Raw genomic sequence first — 22504 nt, forward strand, 5'->3', positions numbered from 1 at the left:
AGCTCCTGAAGCCCATCAGAAAGAAGTCTTTATGGAAATAGAACTTGAGTGAAAGACCAAATTTTGTTATGGTCAACAAATAAAAAATTAGAGTAGGAGAGGTGACTTCCAGTGATGGATGAATGTTAAAAAGGGAGTGCCACTGCTGCACAAAAAAAACCTACTGTTTACAGCATTTTTCAGATCACTAGTACATTGCTAAATAATGAGGTTCAAAACATACCAGTAATAGAAGATGAATTACTTGATATTGAGAAAGGCTGAGATGCTTCTGGGAATTAAAGAGATGAATGGCAACATTACAATAAACTGTTCTTATTTCACCTATCAGCACCAAATTACATCTCAATTATTTGCTTGTTTTCATAGAAAATGTTATTTAGATTCTAAGTCTGTACTAATTCAGGGAAAAGGTCAGTGCATCGCTATAGTTAAATTATTGAAACCTTCAGTCAACAAGTAGATGCTAGAATATGTAAAAAATGAACTTGAGATTAATATAGGAAACATTTTGTATGATTTGCCTTCACCTGAGATATTGTATTTAGTCCCTTTTACCTTAGTAAGAAGACAAACTATAGAGATGAGGGACATCATAGAAAAAATTTCATACAAAGATATTCAAAATGTAGTAAGGAGACAGGCTAGGAGAAGTGCAAAACAATATGTAAAAACAAGATACTGAGAGCACTATTCAGGCTGTCCTATAAGATAGATGTAATGTGACAGATGGTAGTTTATTTTCTTAAGATATTCATCACTGCATCATTTCTGTATGTAATTCATTGCCACAAGACATCATCTGTAACATGGTGGTTAGAAAGATTCAGAAAAACACTAAACAGTCATACAGATAAGAATGTTCAGAAATTGTAAATACATAACAGTTCCTAGGTATCAGAACTAAAAAAAAAACTAAAAATCTACTTCATATGCATGTGTGTCTCTTGGCTGGTTGATGATGGTGTCTGAAAAGATACAAGAGCCAAATGAAAGCTCAACTTATGGTTGAGAAGTACTCTTCTTCCCAGCAATATATTTTCTTTAAATTTGTAGGGAAATTAGCATCCTATGAGAATTCTACAGGTATAAATTTTTCAAATTGGCCAGTGCTTTCTGGATTTACTAGGTATGGGATTAGCAGATAGATCTATTCACCACTGGAATTCACCTCCCCATAGGAAACTATGCTTAAGAAAAGGCAGGGAGAGTCAGCAAGTATTCCATTTTTAGACTGAAAAATTGGACTTTTGTCTAATTTTACTCATTCTAGCCAGGGGTTTATAATGTTTAACTGTGTTTTCTCTTGTTTTCCTTTTCCCTGAGAAAAGGAGGGGACTAGGATCCCTCTAGGATTTCTTCAAAAATTCTCCATGCCTTCTTCATTTCTTTCAAAATTAATTTCTCGAAGTGAATAGTTTATTTTTTCTTACATAAAGTACATCTCCTGTAAACACAAATTCTATTCAACAGGCACCAGATTCAGTAAAAGGGATTTAAAACCTTTTTGACTAAATCTTGGGTGGATTATTTTTTATTTTTGCTTCATTTCTGGTCTGGTTGTGCAGTCTGGGGAGCATGTATATAGCCATTTTTCCCTGCTGGCTTCTAATGACGTCCTTTTGCCTCCCTGCTTCAGTCCTAAGGCTCTACATTAGCTTTCCCCACTCACCCTTCAGCTAGTCCTTGGTGTACAGTTTGGAGGATCACGATACTCCTCTGTTTACAATACAGTAATCCAGAATTTAGTAGCACTTATATCATAAAATCCTTATGTTGTTTCAGATTAATAAGCATGCCTTCTCAGGAGGCAGAGATACTATTGAAGAGCACAGGAAGTATGGAGGCAACTGTGATGTTGATGTATCTTTTATGTACCTGACTTTCTTCCTAGAAGATGATGACAGGCTTGAACAACTGAAGCAAGTAAGTAAGCCAAGTTGAAGATAATATTATTCATTGCTTATTGTAAGGACAAAGCTGTAGCTAAATACTACTATGAACTTTCTCCAGGAAGGTAATTGTGGTGTTATTCTTGCACTCTCCATCCCTTACAAGTTTCAATATTAAGACCTCCATATTTGTTTGTTTGCAATCTAGCTCTTCTTTTAAAAAAAAAAAAAAAAAAAAGTCCCTAGTATTTTCATCAGGATCTCTGACACTGAGTAGGACAGTATCTCCCCTACCTTTCAAATGATGCCACCTTAGGATTGTTTTAACTATATAATACACTCTGCCTGTCCTTATGTGCAAGGTACCTAAATACTCTGCAGAATTACAAAAGCTCATGTCTAAAGATTGCTGGTTTCTTTGTTTTTTCTTATCACAAGAAATGTAATAGCTGTGAGGAATTGATTCACTGATTGCAAGTAAAAACTGCTTCATATAAGTTGCATTTTCCTTAAACCTATCTGGCAGACTTCTGTCCCTGGGGTGGTAGCAGGACATTTCACTTCCTTCAGCTATATGATCATCATGCTTACTAGGCAGTATGCCTTCTCTGGAAGGCAGTATCTGTAGCTGATAGTACCCACGTCACATGAGTTTATCTGCTTTCTCCTACTGGGAACAGCTGCAAGAAAGTCAGGAGCTACAGTTTCTTCTCCAACCCTCTACACTTTCCCACACAAGAGCAGAGTTGGATAGCTACTAATCCCCATGCAAACTGTTCTAAATTCCTTATGGAGATCAGGAGCACATTTGACATACTGAGCAATTTTCCATTAGTTTCCAACCACTGCAAGAATATCAGCATGGCTCTGCTACAGAGCTCAAATCCTCAACCACAGCCAGCAGCTTGCTGCAGTGCTGCCTCAGAACCAGGTTAGAGAACATGATAGCGGCGTTAGTGGAGCTGTTTCAGTTATGGTGCCAGAGGGAAAAGCTTTTAGAAGTGGATACTCAAAGAAAGCCATATCAGTGTTTTTATAACAGAAAAAAACCCAAATCCATCCCTAAAAAAACCACCGCTGAAATTACAATTCAGTTCACTGTTGTTAACATATTTTGCTGTTGCTGAGTGAGCATCAGCAACAATTGGACCTTGAATTGGTATTACAAGTGACTTGTTGACAAGGAGAGGTAAGATTACTGTGTTTATTGACATTTCAAATCATAGTTGAATGGCCCCAGCCATGGTTTCTAACCAGGCCTGAACCAGTCAGCTGTTCGCCTGGGCTTCTAGCTAAAGCATTTTCAGGATCAGAGCAACTGAACAGATTACCAACTGTGAATATGACTACTACTGTGAACATAGATTCTGAGTGTCTTTGCTATAAAAAGGATACTTTCATCACATCTAATCTTTTACCCGAATGCAATGAGAGAAAAATACCAGAATTTGTACCTCTTATTGCAAAAAATAGCTTAGGGTGACTTAATTTGAACTGGGATACTGGGAATGCAATTTTCTCAAAATAATTACAGGATTTCCCAGTTCAATTCTTGTGAATGTATTCAGTCCATCTAATTTGTCACGTATGAAATTTCCTCGCTGCCTTAATCTTTTAAAAGGCAAAAAGCAATTTTGCAAGTTACATTTTTCAGTGATACTGCATGATCTTCTAAGGCATGTGCTTATTTCTAAGACAGCCAAATCTGTATTTGCTAGGGCCAGACTTTTAAAGAAATACTTGTCACTGAGTCTTTTTCCATATAGCACCATATTTAGCAATCAACACTTTCTCGACAGGCATACACAAGTGGGGAATTGCTCACGGGGGAGCTGAAGAAGGTTCTTATTGAAACATTGCAGCCCTTGATAGCAGCTCATCAAGAGAGACGGAAGCAGGTCACAGATGAAATGGTGAAGCAATTCATGACCCCACGGAAGCTAGCTTTTGAATTTTGAAGAAATGCATATGCAACTTACCACTTGATAAACCAAAACTGAGTAATTGTTGTCTCCTGTTGTATGTCATCACTCCCTAGTTATGTACAGCCTGCAATCAGTGCTTTATAAATACTGCTTTTAATGAGTTAATGACAATGAACGTCAGAGTACAGGAAAACTTTAAAATAGGACTCCTATCTGTTTAAAATCAGAATATATAAGACAGAATTGCCCAGTCTTTCAGAAAAGCATGCCTGTCAGCACAACACTGTATTTTATTGTATCTCATGTTGAAAATATAAATAAAACTTCCATTTTGATGATAAAACCTAACTTGTAAATTGGTTCAGATATGTTGCTAGGAGGTCCTATCTCAAACTAATAATTAGCAGCTCCATTTTCTTTTCTCGTACATACCTTGGTTTAGGAGACTGCATGTCCTTTAGGGCTCCTGGGAACATGCTGCACACAAAAAGATAGTGAATGCTACAAAATAGATTACATAGTGACTTAGGCCTGGGATCGATGCAGAAAGAATGGAGACCCATGAGTTGAACATGGGAGAAAGAGTATCAGGCTCATTTTGCTATCGTCTTCCTCCCTGACCAGGGGAAGGCTGCAGAAATCTCACTGTGCTTTTGTTTCTGCAGCTATTTAACTGGTCTGAATGGCTCTGGAGGGTGGAGGTTATCACAAGGTTGTAAAGTTCATATTCTCAGGCAGAAGGGAGTATAGAAATGCAAATTTTAGTTTCTAGTTATAAAAAATACCAAGTGTTAAACCATGCTGTGAAAATGAAGTCGCTGCTGAACACAGGGATACTTCTAGCCTATTCTGTTTTACTGCACCATGTCATTTAAATTAGAGGTACTTCTTTTAAGATTTTAAGAGAAAATATATTCTGTTAAAATACCTCATGTAATATTTAATTATCTCCTTTCTTAAAAAGAACTTTAATGTATTTGCTATAATTTATGGAAGAAAAATTCAAATTATTAGCTAATTTATTTTAATATGTGCAGTGCTGAATGAAAACTGTTAGATCTGTCTTGTATTTATATAGAATAGGAAATTGCTAGCCCAGATACAGCCTTATCTACATCAAATAAAAATACCTTTGATAACACAGGTGGGAATTGATGTGTGGTATTTGCAAATCATATAAAAATCCAAGGAAAGCACTTGAATGAGGTGTGAAAGTTTTAAACTTTAACAGGTTCTGTACTGTGGGGCCCATAAATCAACTGCAGCATTCTTAAAAAAAAAAAAAAAAAAAATTAAAAAAAAAAAAAGCACACTTTTAATTTAACTGTAAACCTTTGAAGTTGGCTGATTACACTTGGGCTGAGGTAGAAGTTTCAGATGTGAGACTTTAGTAGACCTTGGATCAGCCTGTTGGTACATGGGAACATGCTGGGCTATTTGTGCTGCCTGAACCTGATGCCGCTGCTTTCCCACCAGGAGCAGTTCTGTACCGCAGCGTCCACGTCCTCTCCAGCACTGACGTGGCCTTTCTGAGATGGTGCTGACAGAGTGCCAAGTTGTATATGAAGTGCCCCTGTTAGTTTATATTTGTGCAACGAACCAAGGAAAGCCTGAAGTGCAAAGCGAGTTTAATCCTTTTGCAGGTGTTTCAAACCTGTGCTGAAAATAGTGATCCTCAGCTTTTGTCTTTTTCTTCACAGGTTATGTGCGCTGGCATCACTAATCTAATGCTATTGACTTTAATGTATTAAAGTAAATGTTTGCCAGCAACTGTGTCTCTATAACCCACAGACGTAGGATCTCAGTGCTAATAAGTGTTTAACAAGCAGTAGAGAAGCTTTCTTTAAAAAAAAAAAAAAAAAAAAATTCTTAGAAAAGAAAAATAGCTTCTTAAATCCATTAATAAATCAACTAATTCTTGGTTACTGTACAATTTAATTATGACCTCCCTGTTCTTGCAGTCTACTCTTTGTCATCTTTAGGCTATACATAAAAGATAAGACTTAAGTTGAATTTTAAAGGGCTTGTACAAACTCATAATGCAAATTTCTTCTTTAAAATATTATATGCAGATGTGTCCTGCAAGATTTATTTCATTTATTCAGGAAAGGGAAATAATGCTGTAGGAGAAACAATAGCGTTTTCTATTCTAGCTAAGTATATGGATTAATCATAACATGGCAATTAAAATCTGGTTTGAAAGTTCTAGAAAGGAAAGCGATAGCAAAATTACTTGGTATCTGTTTACTCAGCAAGCACCTTACTCAAGTACTCTGGTGAATTCTTACAAACATGCTTCTGAAATTATACAGTTTCTCAGAGGAGTCTTGGCAAATTCCTAAGTCTGTTGTAATTGCAGTGTCCCAGAGGTATTTAAGTCAAGACAAGACAGTCTTCAAAAGCACGTCTGAAGTGTCTAAGAATGTTATCAGGCAGTGTTCATTACATTTTCCTCAATATGCTCATATTTTGTTCATCTCTCTGGAATAAAAATGTAGATAAAAGTCTGTATCAAACTTCTTTGATGTTATTTGGGGTTTTTTTTAATTTTTAAAAGACTTAATTTACACATACTCTGTTTTTGAGCTCTCTTCCTACCATTTAGGTGTTGATTTAGTCATCTGATGGAGCTGGTCCTTGTTTTGGTGTCCAGTGCCTTTCACATAGTGAAATAGGGTGCCTTATACTCCCCTTTATCCATTCCTACCAGGTAGTCTTCAGATTGCTCCCAGCATGAGCTAATAAGGGTCAGTTGTCCAAAGATTAACTGGTGGCAAGCAAGACTGAATGTTGTACTTCCCAGTGTACAGCAGCCCGCTCAGAAATAGGAGAAGGTCGCTGTGACCCATTTACAATGACACTTCAGTAGGTTTGGCATAAAGACTGGCACTTAAGTGGAAACATGATACTCCACAATTGCTGTTGTCTGAAGAGCACAGATTCTGAATAGCTTCACATGGCTCTTTGACAGTCACCAAGAAGCATGCTGAAACCTACTTGGATATTCATAAAGATTGTCAGAGAAAACAGGAATTACTAGTGACATGAAAACATGAAGCAGAATGTGCCTTCTAAAGAAACTTTTATTTTTTCCAAGGCCACCAACTTTGTTACTGATAGAAGTAATCTATAAACAACCTGCAGTCCCTATAGCAATGTAAACCCAGTATCAGCACAGCAAATGTGGTGTCTTCATTCTGTTAGCTGGCCTTCAGCTAGCTTATTTGTCAGAATAAATAGTTCTGTGATTATCAGAGTTGTTGAAGGTCAAGGTAATACAAAGAAATCAGAAAACAGAGCAGTCAGGTTCTGAAATCCAGAATGCAACCACCCAGTTTGGTGTGTATGTAGTGAAATACATAATACGTACAGTGTGCCATGTCATTAAACAGAATTTGGTTAATATTTATGTGCCTGTGTTTACAGTACTTAGTCAATTCCTGTACCTGCTGGTAGTTTGCATCAGGGTGAATTAGCCGTGAGTTCTCGCTCTAAGGCAGGTTCTCACCCATATGCTGTGTATATATTTTTTTTCCAGTAAAGGTTTGTGAATGGGATGGATTGCAAAGAAGCAGTTACCTTCCTGAAACAAGCTGCCTGGAGATACAACTTGCCTCTAGTGTAGCATTCGTTCAGGCCACATGAGAACCTGCTTTTATATGATGCTGAATACCCTTGCACTGGCTTCTGCAGTTGTTCCCACTCATTTTCACAATTCATCTGTAATTCCTGCTTCTTGAAACCGACTTTATTTCAGTTACACCCACAGAATAAGACAATTCTAATCATCTGAATGCATGACCCTATTAAGAAAGCTGAGCTGCTTTAGTTTCAGACTTTGGGCTGACTATGGATATTATCAACACTGCTGATTTGCAGGCATTCTTTTATTTTCTCAGCTAACAAGGTCAGCTGAGAATAACACAATATAAGGATTTTGGTTCCAGAAAACATCCAGGTAGAACTGGGATAAATCACTACCCAGCTGGGAAAGCACTAGGTTAAATGCATCCCTTGTAGAAAGAGGTGAGGGGAGTGGACTCTTAAAAGACATCTTAAGAGACATTCTAAATCTTGAGGACTTAATCTTCTGTTGTAAGGAGTTTCTGACTAAAGGAAGTTTGGTGCTGATGCCCCAAGGTGTAACTGGGAGTGGTAGGTTGCTGAGGCCATAAGCACTTTTGGAGAGAATCTGGTTTAGTAGTGGGTCTTTCATTTCACTCCCCTTTAAGGTGACCTACTCTGCACCTGCCTCATCTTCTAACCTTGCTCTTGGATCAGCTGCAAGAGCTGAGTTGACTCTCAAGAGAAGAATTACGAAGATTGTTTGATAGCATGGCTCTGAAAGTGTTTAAAAAGCCAGCTGAAGTCTTAGATATCAGGAGGACAGTTCTGGAGCTTTTAATTAGTCTCTGTCTGGGGTGGAAAAGGTCCCCTTTATTCTTTCCTGGTAGCACCTGAAATTTTAAAACATGTTCTAGTACAAGATCCTTTTTTATATGTCCAGGGTAGCTGACAAATCTTGTCTGCTGCAAAATTAGTGTCAGTATAGTCAAAGCCATGCTATCAACTGATAAAACTGCCTGTGGACCAGAAGGGCATCAACCCTGAATATGAGAACTCCTTTAAAAATACAGTCGTCCCATTTTCCTCCAAAAAGCTCACTGGATCCAGTCCTCTCCAGGTGCCGTCATCCAGGGATTGAAACAGAAAACCTACATGCTGCTTTTGAGGTGGGGTGAGCAAATTAAAGTATTTCTGGGTTTAAGGGTTTTCCTTCTGAAGCAGTAGTGTGAGTGTTGGGTTTTTTTTCAACTGACATGTTGATGAAACTTTATGCCTTTGTGAAAAATAAATAATTTTTAGGAAAGTCAGAAATTCTTTCAAAATTTACCTTTGACCAAAAAAAAAAAATATGGCTGCTCCTAACAATGTAGTTTAAAGGGAGAAGAATATGCACTTTTTAAAAGTTGTAAATCTTAATTATACTCTACAACTTTGCAGTTCTCTTGTAACTTACCTAACACTGCCAGTACACAGATTTTATGGCAGCCTTTCCTGTGAGAAGCAAATCGGTTTTGCATCTATTCCCACCCTCCTTCCAGGATGAGAACAGATTGTCTCCAAAGCTGTGCCAAGCTCTAAGAGCTGCTGTGCCATAAGCCCAAATCTGGGAGGGGACGGATTCTGTAGGGCGAAGGGTTGCACGGGGAGAAAATCACATGGCTTACGGGAACCCATGCCTGGTTTCACTTTCAATGAGGCCATTAGCACGATTATGTAAACAGACAATGTCTGCCACTAATTAAATAACAACAGGAAAAGGCAAGGAGATTCATATTGCAGCTGCTACCAAAGGGGTATAATTATAGACTACTTTGAGAAAATTACAGCTGGGAAGGAAGAGTTGCAGCCTGAAGCACAAATATGTAAGTTACTCAGTGAATGCGATGCAGGCATGACATGTAAAGAGCACATACTGGATAGTGTTAAACCTTACACAAACTCCCTCCAGCTCTTGCCCTGGTTGTGAAGGCCATTTTCTGTGCCGGTAGAAAACAGAATGAATCCTTTACCAAAATCTCTGATAAGACTAGCAGCTTTTTAGAACATAAATATTTTCAAATATTTCAAGGGCCTAAGCAGTGGCTACAGTCTAAATACATTAATGAACTAAAAAGGGAGGTTGTGTGTAAATCCAAGACTCCCTGATGAGTTTATAATCCTATAAGAATAGATCAAAGCTGTCAGTCATCCAGCTTTCTGCTGAAATTGTATGCTTCTTACGCTGTCCATCAAAGGAGACAGGATTCAGCAGTCTTTTGTGGATGCTGTGTTACAAATAAACAAACAAAATACACCTCTGAACAAACAGGCACAAGCTATTTTTTGTTTGTATAATGATCTGTAAATCTCAATACAGCTTCATACGTTACAAACACCACCATGTTCACAGGAAAGGCACGAATGCAGTTTAAACCCAGTCCTTTGAAAAGCACTTTTGCACCCTCCTTTCTCACACTTTCCCTAGCACAGTGGACAAGGCCTTTGTACTTGTGCTGGTCCGATTCATCTGTTTGCATCCGTGATTTGATGACATCCATGGGAGTAGCTAATCCCCAGGCCAGGACTCCAGCGAAACCACCAGAAAGCAGCACAACGAGAAAACCTGCAGGAGAGAGTGAAGGGAGGAGCAGCTGCAACTTGAGCCTTGCACTCATGGCTACAAACATCTCAGATTTGTCAGCTAACTTAGTTAACTTTAATGTTTTCCTGCAGTTGTTTTGTCCAGCTCTTGCCGTTGTAGGTTTCCAGTAATCTCACACAAACTGTGTGGCCTCTCAATTTCACAGCATACTTAATTTCTGAATACATGACAGCAGCTCATGCAGAGACAGTATCTATTTTAACGCCACACAAACTAGATGTAATGCAGCCTGAGAGCACTCACACCCTCTTCAGCTGGGTGTACTTATCTTTATTAGTCTCAGGAAGATGGTCTTTGCTGTTTGTCACCTATTTGAACTTTTCTAAAAGTGAATAGTTGTTTTGGGGAGCCAAATCACAGCAAGGAAACTTAAGTGTCTTTACATTCTGCACCTGGACTTTATTTTCAAACTCTGGACTGGCTCTGATCTGTGTTCCATGATGGCCCCTGGGAGGTTTGTCCATGTTTCATTTATAGTTGCATACCCTGTTTCTGCATTAAGAGGATCTCATACACACATACAATGCACAAGAACATAAACACCCCTACCGCAGGGCAGGGATGAGCTGCTGAGGAACAAGGTTGTGCCACAGAAGTCCTCACACACAGGCTGCTGGCACTGATGCAGGAGGGCACAAACAGCCCCGTGGCACCAGGAAACAAACACACAGCAACCCCCTGTGAGGACCGGATCTGGGTGATGGGTACTGGGTGGTGTTTGCCGAGAGCCTGATTTCTCTCTTAGTGTGGTGCTTAATAAGCCACTTTTGCAGGTAATACCAGATGCTTTCTGATACTTACCCGGTTTATTTCTCCCAGCTGGTGTGAGCCACTCACACAGAGCAGAATAAGTAAGGAAATATATTGCAGAAGAAGAGCAATCCCTGCAGAGTAATGCAGAGCAGCCCTTGTAGAGACCCCCAAAACCTTCCTCCTTGGCAATCACCTTCAGACAGTGCAGAGACCCTCGGTACTTTGGCTTGGAAACAGACTGGGGAGATGTGAGGGAAGGATGTGGGTTCCTCTGAGTCTGCATGCGAACCTTAGCCACTTCACTAGGGGTCATCAGCACAACCTGTAACATCGGAGGATGGTATTTTAACCCTTTGTATTTAAACAGTGTTTTGATCTCCCTCCTGCAGATTCCTCATTTCCCACCTTTTCAGGCAATAATATTACCTGAAGTCAGCAAGTACCAGCCTTCTCCTCACTGTCTGTGCTAAATCCCACCCAGCAGCAGCAGGACACACATGTGAGCTTCACTGTGCAGAGTGGAAGGTGAGGCAGAAATCAACAGAGGATATTAAATACCTGTAACAGCTTAATAAACCAGATGGGCATGGAAAGGGGATGTGCTCAGCTGCAGGGTAGCACACATCAGGGCTCTTGTATCTATCTGTATTAGGAACCAAGGCCATAAAGACTAAAAAATTTAACCTGTGTTGAGTAGAGTCCTTGCCTGCTAGGGAACACTTAGAAACCCAACCATCTGGACTGCTCTGTAAGAGGATTGCCTGTGACCGGGCACGCACTTCTGCCCAGCATGCCATCAGGACAGGGGGCTGAGCTCTGCCACATTCGCAGTGCCTGCAGACAGAAATCCATCTGCTTATGGGAAATTGCTCCTGGATTCAGCCTCACCTCCCTGTTCTGGGATCATGCACGTGTGCCAGGCAGTATCACTTCTCAGTGATGCCCCGCTGAGTTTTGAGTCCTGACAAGACGGTCAAAACACTGGCCTGTGCTTTACCACACCAAGTTACATCTTTCTTACATAAACATACCATCAGAGTCACTTGGAAAGTTTGCTGCCCAGGTTGTTTTTCTTCCTTTTTCTGCATTTGCTGCCAAGATTCATGTTATGCTTAATAGCATGTTCTTAAGTGTTTTGATGCTTTAAGCCAAATCCAGCATGAGCTGCCCAGCAGGACTCAGTCACACTGCAGAGCCAACCAGCAAGAGGGCAGCACGGGCAGAGAGAGACCCCCTGCCAAAACAAACCCACCAGGCTTGTTGCAGGCTCCCCTGTGGCCTCCCGGACAGAAAACATTCACTGTTTTTCCAGCTTCCTGTGTTTGTGAACAAGATCTCTTGTGCTTTCCCTTTCTGCTGTTTACCTACCCGGACAGCACCAGCAGCGCCTCCAGCAACAGAAACATCCAGCTTGGATGGCTTCTCATCTGCAGCCCCGTATCGGAGCTTGCAGATGGTACAAAGGAAGTTTTTGTAGGTGCCAAATGAAACAGAAGAAATCACTGATACTGCGAGCACTGATGCAGACACACCTTTGTAAAATCCCCAAACCTAGTTGGAAAGAGAGGAAAAATACCACTTTTAAGAGAGAATGGCATGGGAAAGCATCTGCTCAAAAACACTGGCCATACATTGCTGAGACAAACTTACACCCATTTTACAGCTCATCGGCAGAGCCAAATTTCTTCCTGACCCTTCTCACAAGAAATGGTTTTATATAACTTCTTCCCATTCTCCCCAAACCAAGAGGCAGCCCTGCCTTTCTGAAACAAGGCATCTGTAACTGGTAACAGCAACTCTGATGAGAAGTACCTACTTTTTCTGTCCTGTATGTTTCCCGAATGCAGTGCCAAATCCCATTGTAATTCCTCTCTGTCTGAATTCTCACCTAGGAATACAGGGGCAACTTTACAATGCAGATATCAGATTAAAAAGAAAAAAAAAAAATCAACAAATGCCATAGCAGATAATTAGCCATAAAATAGCATCACCAAACAATTTAGGTTTTGTGTTTTTTTTAAAGAGAAAAAAACAACAAAATAAAGTGAAATATGTTGATGTAACAAAGATAAAAGCATTGTCATGAGACTAGTTTTCTAAAAATGGAGGGGGAAAGCAAAAGGGCCTGTTTGTTTTCAGTCTGCAGTCAAGAAATAAAGCTCCAACCGGTACCTTCACTGTGTCCAGCGGATAACCCACTGCTGTGCTTAGACCACCTGAAACAGAGAGTGTATTGGAGATGGTTAGCAGTGCATGTTGTGACTGACCATTTTCCCCCATTGAAGGAAGGCATTAGGGGAACAGCAGAAAAATGCTGCTTCAGAACCTGGCCATGCTTGGCACCAGATCTCTCAAGATCCAGAGACAATGTCTGAGCCAAGAATGACAGAGCAAAATGCGCAGATTTCTCTGTGTGACCAAGGCACGCTCAGAGGAGGAATCTGAGCATCATGGGAAATATATCAGGAGGAATAACACCATGGTATAAGCCAGGACTGGGAGAAAGACTGAGAGCATGGCTGCAAGAAGGTTGAAGGGATGACTTGTATGATATCAAACTTCTTTTTTGCCCTCTCTTAGCTTAGGCAGTAAAGCATCTTTGGACTATGACCAAGCACCCTCATGTGAGGTACAAAGCATCCCCACTCACACAAGAAGATCTCTGGAGCAATTTTGGTTCTCCATGCTTGACTTGGAAATATTCAGGAATAAAAGCAGTGATCACAAGGACGTCTATAAAAGAGGGGTGGTCCTCAGACATTACAGGTTCTCAACAATCTGTCTTGAAGACAGCAGAGGTACTCCTGCTGCCTCCTGCATGCCAGGGACTGGACATGTCCTGGCTGAAGATTACAAAGCACATCTAGAGCCCTGGGTGAGGAATTCATTTGGCGTTAAGGTCCACAGCAGCGTCCCAGACTAAGACTCTGAAGTGTATCTCCCACGTGCACAGAATGCTGCTGCAAAAGCAGAGCAAGGAGCGAGAGCAAAGGTGGCTTGGAGCCCTGACAGGCTGGTGTGACGGCAGGGTGCAGCCCAGCCGGCAGCGTGGCTCTGTGGTGAGACCACCCGCCCGCCACCCCTCGGGGCTCAGCAGGATTAAGGAGCAGTGAGGGATTAGCGCGGGGTGAGCACAAACCCAGCAGGCCCAGGAGCACACCCCGCACGCCAGCTGAGCCTGACGGCCTGCCCGCAGCAGGGACGGTGTGTCCAGTGTACTGGGGCGCTTCGTCAATCCTCAGTCGGCACCCGGGCTCTGTTTCAGACCTTAAAATAGCCACTGGAGTTGGAAACACATTAATCCTATGAGACAAAGCTACTGCCTTAATGGAAGATACAAAAAGTAAAAGAGCTCCAACATGGACTTCTCTTGGTTGCAGTGAAAAATCGATCACCCACCATCCCTGCCCTTACCTCACTGCATTTCGCAGCTCTGATCTAAACACATCTGTTGGCAGATACAACAGACACTAAATGGGCTGACCAGCTAACTAACTTCCTCCCAGTACATCAGTGTCAAGTCATCTGAGAGGAAATGAGTCTAGGAGATGACAGAGCTGTAAGCATCTGAGTTATTTACACAGAGATCTAGTTCATAAAAGTGCTAGATAAACCCCTCAGGGAGCCAGGCAGTCATCTGTGGTTGGCTCACAGGTTGGAAACTGCCTCTCATTGAGTCCTTCTTTAAAAAAAAATTTTTAAAAGATACTTATAAATTTATTAGTTCCTGTGGGCATTTCACTAGGCATGTTCACCTGTGATTACGTGGCTGCTTCGGAGCTCTGGAAAGCTCTACTACGTTTTGGAAAAAAGCAACAGCTGCTAGTGTGAGTCACCAGGAGACAATCCCAAAGCACATTACTGAAAAGAAAACAAGCAAGAGCATCACACTTTCAGAAAAATGAGGTTTGTTCTGCAAAAATCTGTATCATATCTGCCACCAGATTAATAACAATGAAGTTGAAAAATGGGCCAAGAAGCCACCTTCTGTATTTCAAAATGAAAATGAGAACAGGCTGGAAGAGAGACAGTGATGGGGGAGTACAGAGGCAGAGTAATACAGCTCAAAGGAGCAATGACTCTGCTCTGAGCAGAGTGGCAATGCATGAAGTCACCTGGGGCCACCTGTACTCTCCCAGGTTCCCGGCCACTGGCCAGAGACACACTGCAAACATGGACCCCGCCAGCCATGGAAGAGCAGCAAATAAGTCAATGTCAGCGTGACTGTGCTGACCTCAGAGGTGCAGTCCCCTGGCCCAAGAACCCATCCCAGATGGGAGGATTTGGCATCGCATCAGTTTCAGACTTCTGAACCTTAGAGGCAGCAGATACAGGCTGACCAGACACTGCTGAGTCAGGGGCACTGTGTGCCTTGCACAGCTATGCCCAGGCTTGCTCCACCAGCCCAGGAAAGTAGGAGCCATGTCCCATGCATGTCACGTACCAAGTAGCCAACAAGATTTGGGTCAGTGTTCAACAAGAAGTGCCCTCCCTTCTGGAGAAATTGTCCTGTTCACACATTAAGGTGAGAATACAGCGACAACATGGGCAAAATAAAGCAGGTTTGCCCCAAAACAACATTTTTCCCATTGTTTCTCACTCTTAAGGGCTCCCGCTCATGTTAGGTCCAGCAAGGACCAAACATCTTGACTTGGGAGGAGATCATAAGGGTAAATTTTTCACTGCTTCCACCCCAACCCTCTGACAAATACATGCCATGAACTCTGCTTCTTAAGAGCCAAAACACTCAGGGCAGTTAAGCTGTCAGAGCTGAGGAGCTCAGCCAAGTCCACCAAAGGCTGAGGAAGAAGTGCTCTGCACAACGTCATGCAGTATAAATAGCCTGGGACAAAGACAGCATGACCCACACATGCCCTGTTTGCACAGTAGAATCAAACAAGGCCAGCAATGTATAGCATGCGTATGGGAGAAGGACCCTGTGGGACACCTGCTGAGTAATGCTGCACCAGCTGTGACAAAAATTAATTACAAAGCCAGGTGAATATCTTCACTGGGTTGTAGTTAGCCATTTTTCATGCCTAATTTATCTGATACGTTTTTAGGAATTGTGCCAAGGTTACAACATCCCCTACACACACAGTGCAGAGACAAAACTGAATTACACACAGTCTCTTCATGAGTCGGGCCACTTCAACCAAGAAATTCAAATAAGGGGGGATGCTGGCAGAGTGGACACTGCAATGGTAATCAGCAAAGAGCAAGCAGCAGCCACACAGAGTCCACCAACCTGCAACACCTCTGAGTTGCTGGCAAACCCCTGGCTGAGACACCCAAGGGAGAAGCAGGAATCATGGTCCATGCACTGGATGAGTAGACAGCAACTTCTGAAGATCTGTACTTTCTGAAGAACTGGGAACATAAGAAATGTCCCATACCCTAAACAAGATGGACTCCATCCAGTAACATGACCTCAGCAGTGGCCAGCAGGAGTTGCTTTAGCTGCAAGGACAAGGAGACAGCATGTTCCCTCTGTAGGCAGATTATACTATCTAGCCTTGGACTTCATGTGACTGCTGTGTATCCTTGCAGCAAGACGTGGAGAAGCCCAAGGCATGATGCAGACACTGCTTGGTGAACCTCCACTTCCCCTTCCCAAAACTTTACTCCTGCCATAAGAGTTAAGTCATCCCCTAGTCATCAATAGCCCTAATCTTCAATACTCATCCTCTGCCGTGGCCCAGGCTGCTGCTGTAGCAAGGCCAGAAAACACACATGGGATCATAAGAAAACTCAAGTTGGAAGGAATCTCAGGAGGCCTCTAGTCCAACCTCTACTCAGCTTTATTGCCCAGGCAGGACATCCTTACAGATGAGCTGCTTTTGAGGACATCCAGCCCCATTTGTTGGTTACCAAAAGTTTCCACAGTCATGTTTCTCTTACGTTCTTTCCAGCTGGAGTCACAGCAGGTCACTGTTTCCTGAGCTGAAGATGCTGAGCTGGTCCCATGGCCACAGAAGCAATAGCTCAGAGGAGATGCACAGTATTTGTGCAGGTGCCTGAGCCAGGCTGGATCATTACATGGGATTCAAAAGGGCAGCATCTCTGCTGGTTTTTGGAGGTGCTTAAGCCATGCTTTGTCCAAAACACTCCGAAAACCGATCAAGGTCACAAGAATGTTATTTACTAAACAGAAGGTCTGTTATTATCTGTGTTGCCTCTTGAGTTGTTTGGTGCATTTCAGATGGGTTTGTAGACTTCCTGGGAACAGGAAAACTGCTTCAGCTCTAACAAACACAAACCATGAAACAAGCTCAGCACCAAAACCATTCCAGTTCTCACAGGGAAGCTGTCCCATGTCAGTCTAGGGACCGCGGCCCTGAAGTCCTGCTCAGGTATCTCACACATGTATATGTACAAGCTCTCAGCAGGGAACAGCATGCCAGAAAACACCCCTGTCTGCCAGTGAAAAGTGCATTACCCCTCTTAGAAAAGCCCCCAGATGGACACAGATGACAGAATGGAGAATCTTGGTCTCTGACACCCTGGGGTCAGTGAAGTGCATTAAAACAATCAGACATTTCTGATCCAAGCTGGAGCTCTACAGCCTGCATCCTTCCAGGCTGAGCCCATTTCCAGAGCACCCATGGGAGATGCTTGATTCATGTCCGGGTGGCACATGATGCTGGCGCCTGAATCAGGAGGATCCACACAAATCATGGCCTCACAAAGGAGCAGGGGCAGAATACTGAGGCAAATGGCCACTTTGAAACTGTTTTCAACTATGCACATTCCTTTGCAAGAGAAGTTTATCCTTAAGGGGCTCAACTACAACTGTACCAACAAAATCAAAGGAGTCCAAGCAGCAAACGCAACTGTCACTGCCCTGCTGAGCTGAGCCCAGTCATTAACAGGAGGTGTCAGAGGAGGTTTGGTGAATCCTTCTAGGATTAATGTCCCATTGCCAGCCTCAGCACAGGGCTACCATCCCCACTGAGTACTTTAAAATCAGCAAGTAAAGAGGATAAGGCAAGCTGTCATGGAAGGGTTGGTTATATCCCCCTCTTCCATAAAGGGTCCTTCCCAAGCAGGGTCCCTCAGCACCCAGGGGAAGGCCAACACCCTGAGCAACAGGCATCTCCAGGGCTGGATGCTACTAAGATGTCAAACCTTGCCCCACTTGCACATTTTGGGTGATGAGCAATAAGGGGCTGAAGGAAAACTCAATGTGGCCCTTCCCAGGAAATGCACATCTGCACTGGGCCCACAGGCTGCTCCTGCTGAGGGAAACTGCTAAATTTTAGCAGATCTCAAAGTAAGATCTGATATGCAGGCTTAGGCTGGGCATCTTAGCCATCTGGCAGGTTTACCTGGCCTTTCTGGTACCTGTGATCCCAAGGCTCTTGTCTTGGTATTTGATACTCCACTAAATCTGACAAGATTTCAGAAAAGAAATGCGACCAGTATGTTCTTTTGTTGTTTAAAACAAAGCTGGGTTTGAGCAGTACATTCTCTAAAAATGTCTAGAATGAAATCACACTTTTTGCCTTTTACTTTTTTTATATATGTCTAACCCACTTTCCCCCAGATCAAAGCCTCTTATGTAGCACACCTGCACTGAAATTACCATCACAACTGTAAATCCATCTTAACGTAACATAATACAACGGTCATACATTCAGATCTCCTTCACTTTGAAAAGGCATGTCTCAACCCATCCCATCTCTCAAATGGCATCCTCAATCCCCCAGACACATGGCCCCAACAGCCTGCCGGGATCCCCAGGCACCAGACATGTGAGGTTTTGCTGTCCAGGCATTACTCACCAGTTTGTATCTTCATGCAACTTATTCCACTTTGTCTCTTTCTATCAGAGGTTTGCCCTGTTCCACTGCAATTAGACTGGAGGAGATTCCAGGGCAATGACCTCAGCTGACCAGATTGCACCGGTCCCTTTCCAGTAGCTCTGTGAGCCTGCTCGGATGATATTTTCCACTTAATAAAGAAGAATGCACTTTTAACAAGCAGCCTCCATCGAAAGAGTCTCAACTTTACTGTTGAGACCTGCCCATTAGCTGAACAAGAAGGAAACACAGCGATCTGCTTTCATCGACAAGCACTACGCTATGTATTTACCTCCAATGGCCCCGGCAATGAAATCCATCCAGATAGTCTGTAGCCTTAAATACCCCGATTAAACGTTAGGAAAGTAGAAGAAAGGAGGATATCAGTTCGATCTTTCCAGAGCCCTGCAGGTCCTTCAGACACAGTGTGATTTCCAATATGAATCACCTTCCTAGTGTCTCCTCTTGCCTCTGGGGATTGTGAGCCTTGTGGATACTTGATGAATTTGTACACTGGAGGCAGAGACGGGAAGCCTGGAGCTGTTCCAAGAACACAGTGAATAAGTAATCCCGTGAAGCCCTGCAACGCTGCACCAGAGCCGCTGATGCCAGTGCCTTTCTGCTTGGAAAATCACGAGGGGTGGTGCCTTCCAGGGTAACACTGGCTGTGAAGGGGCCATTCCCCGTTGTACTTATTTACCCCAGAAGACAGCCTTGCACACTTGTTTGCCAGAGGACAGTTTTGCCCTGGACCATGGCAAAGTGGCACGGGTGGCTGTGTATGAGATGTGTCCTCTCCCCATCCCCGCCCACCCTTCTTTCTTTTGATGGAGCCGACCCCCTTCCTGATAAGGAAAACTTCCTTATGCCCTTCACAAGGAATTTTCCTTGGCTTTCCTTATCCACACAGTTGGCCCTAAACCTCTACCCAGATGCCCACAAATTATTACCTGCTCATTGTGTATATGCATGGTGAAGCCCAGAAATCTAACTACATGCAAAGCATTTGCTTCCCTTTCAGACCACAGGGTAGTTTTCCCAGCCTCTGGAGGAGCTCTGTTTCTTCACTTCTTGCTCAGTCTCACAACCCCATTTCCAATGTCCTTGCTGAGTTGGTCAACAGGAATCTCTATTGCTGCTGCCCATACTCCAGTGTTTTTCCCTGCAAGGGAGATGGGAGATGGATTTTGCCAGGAGATTAATCCAGCACCTAATTTTTTATTCCTAATTTACACCCAGCACAAGGTAGTGATCTCAGCAGGGGAAAGAGAAAAGCACAGGGAAAGACCTGATGGTCAAGGGGAACCAAGAGCTCAAGAAAATGCCATATTGCCCATTTTTGCACAACAGCCCACTACCAGAGGGCTGCCACATCTACATGAGAGAGGATAAGTTTTACCCAGAGTGAACCTGGAAACCGAAGTCCTGATGCAGTGAAGGGCTTGCCAAGCCATGACCTGAATTGTCCTCCTCCTGAAAAGGTTTCCCTGGGTCAGAGCCAAGGCACATTGGCAGCAAAGGGAAAAGAAAATTTCACGGCTGCTGCCCCCCTGGGTTGGCTTCACAGAAGAGCTGAGGACTTTAGTCCCCAGTGCTGTCTCCTGCACATCTCGCAAGAGCCTCCTTCTCACTGAAGTCCGTATTTTGCATGGGCTGATGTGTCAGTGGCATGTAGCATGGTTCAGTGTGAGGGCTCAGAGTTTCTGAACTGAAAATAAAAGGATTTTTAGCAACTTTCTTCCCATAATTTTTTTACACTTGTTCCATGAGGACTTTCTGTGCTGGAGAGAACAGTTTATTCCAATGTAACATGATGCAAGCAAAAACTTAAAACCAGAAGTAAAATATTATCTAGAGAGATGGCAATGTAGTTGCTAACGTGCATTGGGTTATTCAGTAGCCCTCCCTTGTTACACCTGGTGACCATACAGGAGTTATTAACAGCTCATCAACACTCTGTACATTCCAAGTGTGGGGAAAGGTGCTGCTTCCACCTCTCCTACCAGTCATTCCTGGCTGCTGTCCTTGCAGGCTCACTCCAGCAGCAGGACCTGCTGCGTCAGTGACACACAGGGACAGGGACAAGGACACAGTCCCCTGCACAGAGGCAGCCCGGGAGCCTACAGCCTCCTGGTTCTTGCAGGAAACCTGCTGATCCACTCCAGCCCACACCACAGCAGTGACCACTACCTCCAGGACCAGTTTAGACACCCATGTTTAATACTGCTTTTCTGGGAGCTGCTTCCAGGAAAGGTGAAGAAATTAATTATATTCCCAATATGAAAGTGTCACCATGCGTTTGTTCCCTCCCATCACATGGCTGGGGTTGCCATGTGTGGGGTGGGATTTCTCTACATATTGCAGTGACTGGTGCAATAGCAGCAAGAAAATAGAGACTGGCTGGCATGTCACACTGGCTCACTTTAAGTGTCAGGGCTAATAAGTATTTCCCATTAAATGTCACAAGACCAAGCAAAATGTCTACCTTCTCTAGCTGAGCTGAACAGCTCAAGAGGACTCTTCCTCATGAAGGCTTCTGAGATTGCAAAAAACCCCCAACCAACACAAAAGCCTTCCCTTTGCAACAGAAAATTAATCCTATTTTTATTATTTTAACTTTCATTCACAATAACACTTCTAACAAAATGCTAGTTTACATAGCACAAAGCTGACTCCAGATTCAAGCATTTTGATAACTTTCTGATAATTATTTTGGTCACTTCAATCAGGTATACCAGAAAGTCATGTCTTCCACTTGACTGGAATTTCTCTGCAAACATAGGTCATTCAGAAAGTGACCATCTGAAAGAAGAATATTTCTGGACTTGAGACATTTCACCTTGTCCTGTGAAGGTGTCGCTGGGGGCAGTGGCTCTGGAAGAATGCACACATGCAAGTACTTCAGGGACATTTGTCTCAATGGGGACTTAGCAGGGTAAGATGAGCCCCAAGCAAACATTGTCACCTCTACTGTAGTCTCCAGTCCTTTGCTCCTGGTGTCTGGACAGGACTCAGAGGCAAATAACATCCACTGCCATGCTCACCAGCTGTGTGTGACCCGCTCAGCCCAGCCGTCATGTGGCAGTGGTGAGGACAGAACCCCAGAAGAGGAGCCCCACACAAGTTTTGAAGTGTTCACACATGAGCAAGTAGGGAGGAAGTATAATTCAGCATGAAGGAAACCCTGCCTGAGAAATGAAACCTGTGTTACTGCATTTTCTGTTACTTATTGGCATGCCCTGAACAGTGCAGACCAACTCCCTGCTAAAGAGAGCAATCCTCTAGGCATCAATTCAGACTCCCTTACCAGGAGTGCTCCTAGAGACATAGAGTCCTTGAGGTCTCACTGTCCTTCATGCCTTGGTGAAGGATCTTCCTCCATCATCGCCTCTTCCCCAGGTTTCAGAGATATACCAGCTCTCAGATAGCAGCCTCATTAGAAACACCACAGTCCAGCCCCCCAAAGCCACAGGTCAACAGAGACAGTCCAAAAAACCCAGCCCAAAGAAATCTTCGATTATCAGGAAGATCTTCAAGACCAAATATGAGTCATTCCTGTGACCCTTTGACACAATGTCCATGGACTGACAGAGATCACTGCTAGTCCAGCTTTCAAAGAAATGCCATGGTCCATACCTATGCAGGGATGAGCAAAAGTGCCTGGTCTCAACACAGGTGGTCTTCTTAAAGCATGCCCTAGTAAATGGCACACAAAATGCATGCTTTGAGCCTCCACAAGAGATAGTACTCCACTAGAAATAAATCACAAGTCTTTTCCTCCAGTAGCAAACAGTTTAAGAGTGATTTGTTCAAAATGGGTGAATTTGACAGGGGGCTGAGAAAGCAGAGTGTGGAAGGTGCTGTCAGATCAAAAGACAGATCTGACAATATGAAGCAATCTGCAGGAAATGATGAAATCAAGTG

At 43.1% G+C, this 22504-nt stretch overlaps 2 protein-coding genes across 5 annotated transcripts in view; one reads left to right on the plus strand and one right to left on the minus strand.

The window, feature by feature from the left end:
• The window catches only part of WARS (tryptophanyl-tRNA synthetase), a 27856-nt gene extending 20745 nt beyond the window's left edge, over positions 1-7111 (plus strand). For both annotated transcript variants that reach the window (XM_026849037.1, XM_026849039.1), the window contains exons 10-11: positions 1786-1926; positions 3692-7111. In XM_026849037.1, coding sequence (XP_026704838.1) covers positions 1786-1926; positions 3692-3850 — 300 coding nt within the window. In that variant the 3' untranslated portion in view covers positions 3851-7111. The remainder of the gene's footprint in view (positions 1-1785; positions 1927-3691) is intronic.
• Positions 5991-19157, minus strand: SLC25A47 (solute carrier family 25 member 47). Of its 3 annotated transcripts, none has more exons than XM_026849040.1 (6): positions 18873-19157; positions 12951-12994; positions 12595-12666; positions 12147-12329; positions 10827-11100; positions 5991-9986 (listed from the first exon to the last, which is right to left on the minus strand). In XM_026849040.1, the coding sequence occupies exons 1-6, from the start codon at positions 18898-18900 to the stop codon at positions 9700-9702; spliced, it is 888 nt and encodes a 295-aa protein (XP_026704841.1). In that variant the 5' UTR covers positions 18901-19157; the 3' UTR covers positions 5991-9699. The 3 variants fall into 3 exon arrangements, with proteins under 3 accessions (XP_026704841.1, XP_026704842.1, XP_026704843.1); XM_026849041.1 differs by lacking the exon at positions 18873-19157 and adding an exon at positions 18563-18866; XM_026849042.1 differs by lacking the exon at positions 12951-12994 and having other exon boundaries at positions 18873-18906.
• Between the last annotated feature and the right edge of the window lie 3347 nt (positions 19158-22504).

The sequence above is a fragment of the Athene cunicularia genome, assembly GCF_003259725.1.
Source record: "Athene cunicularia isolate RWA chromosome 5 unlocalized genomic scaffold, athCun1 chr5_part1, whole genome shotgun sequence".
Lineage (NCBI taxonomy): Eukaryota > Metazoa > Chordata > Aves > Strigiformes > Strigidae > Athene > Athene cunicularia.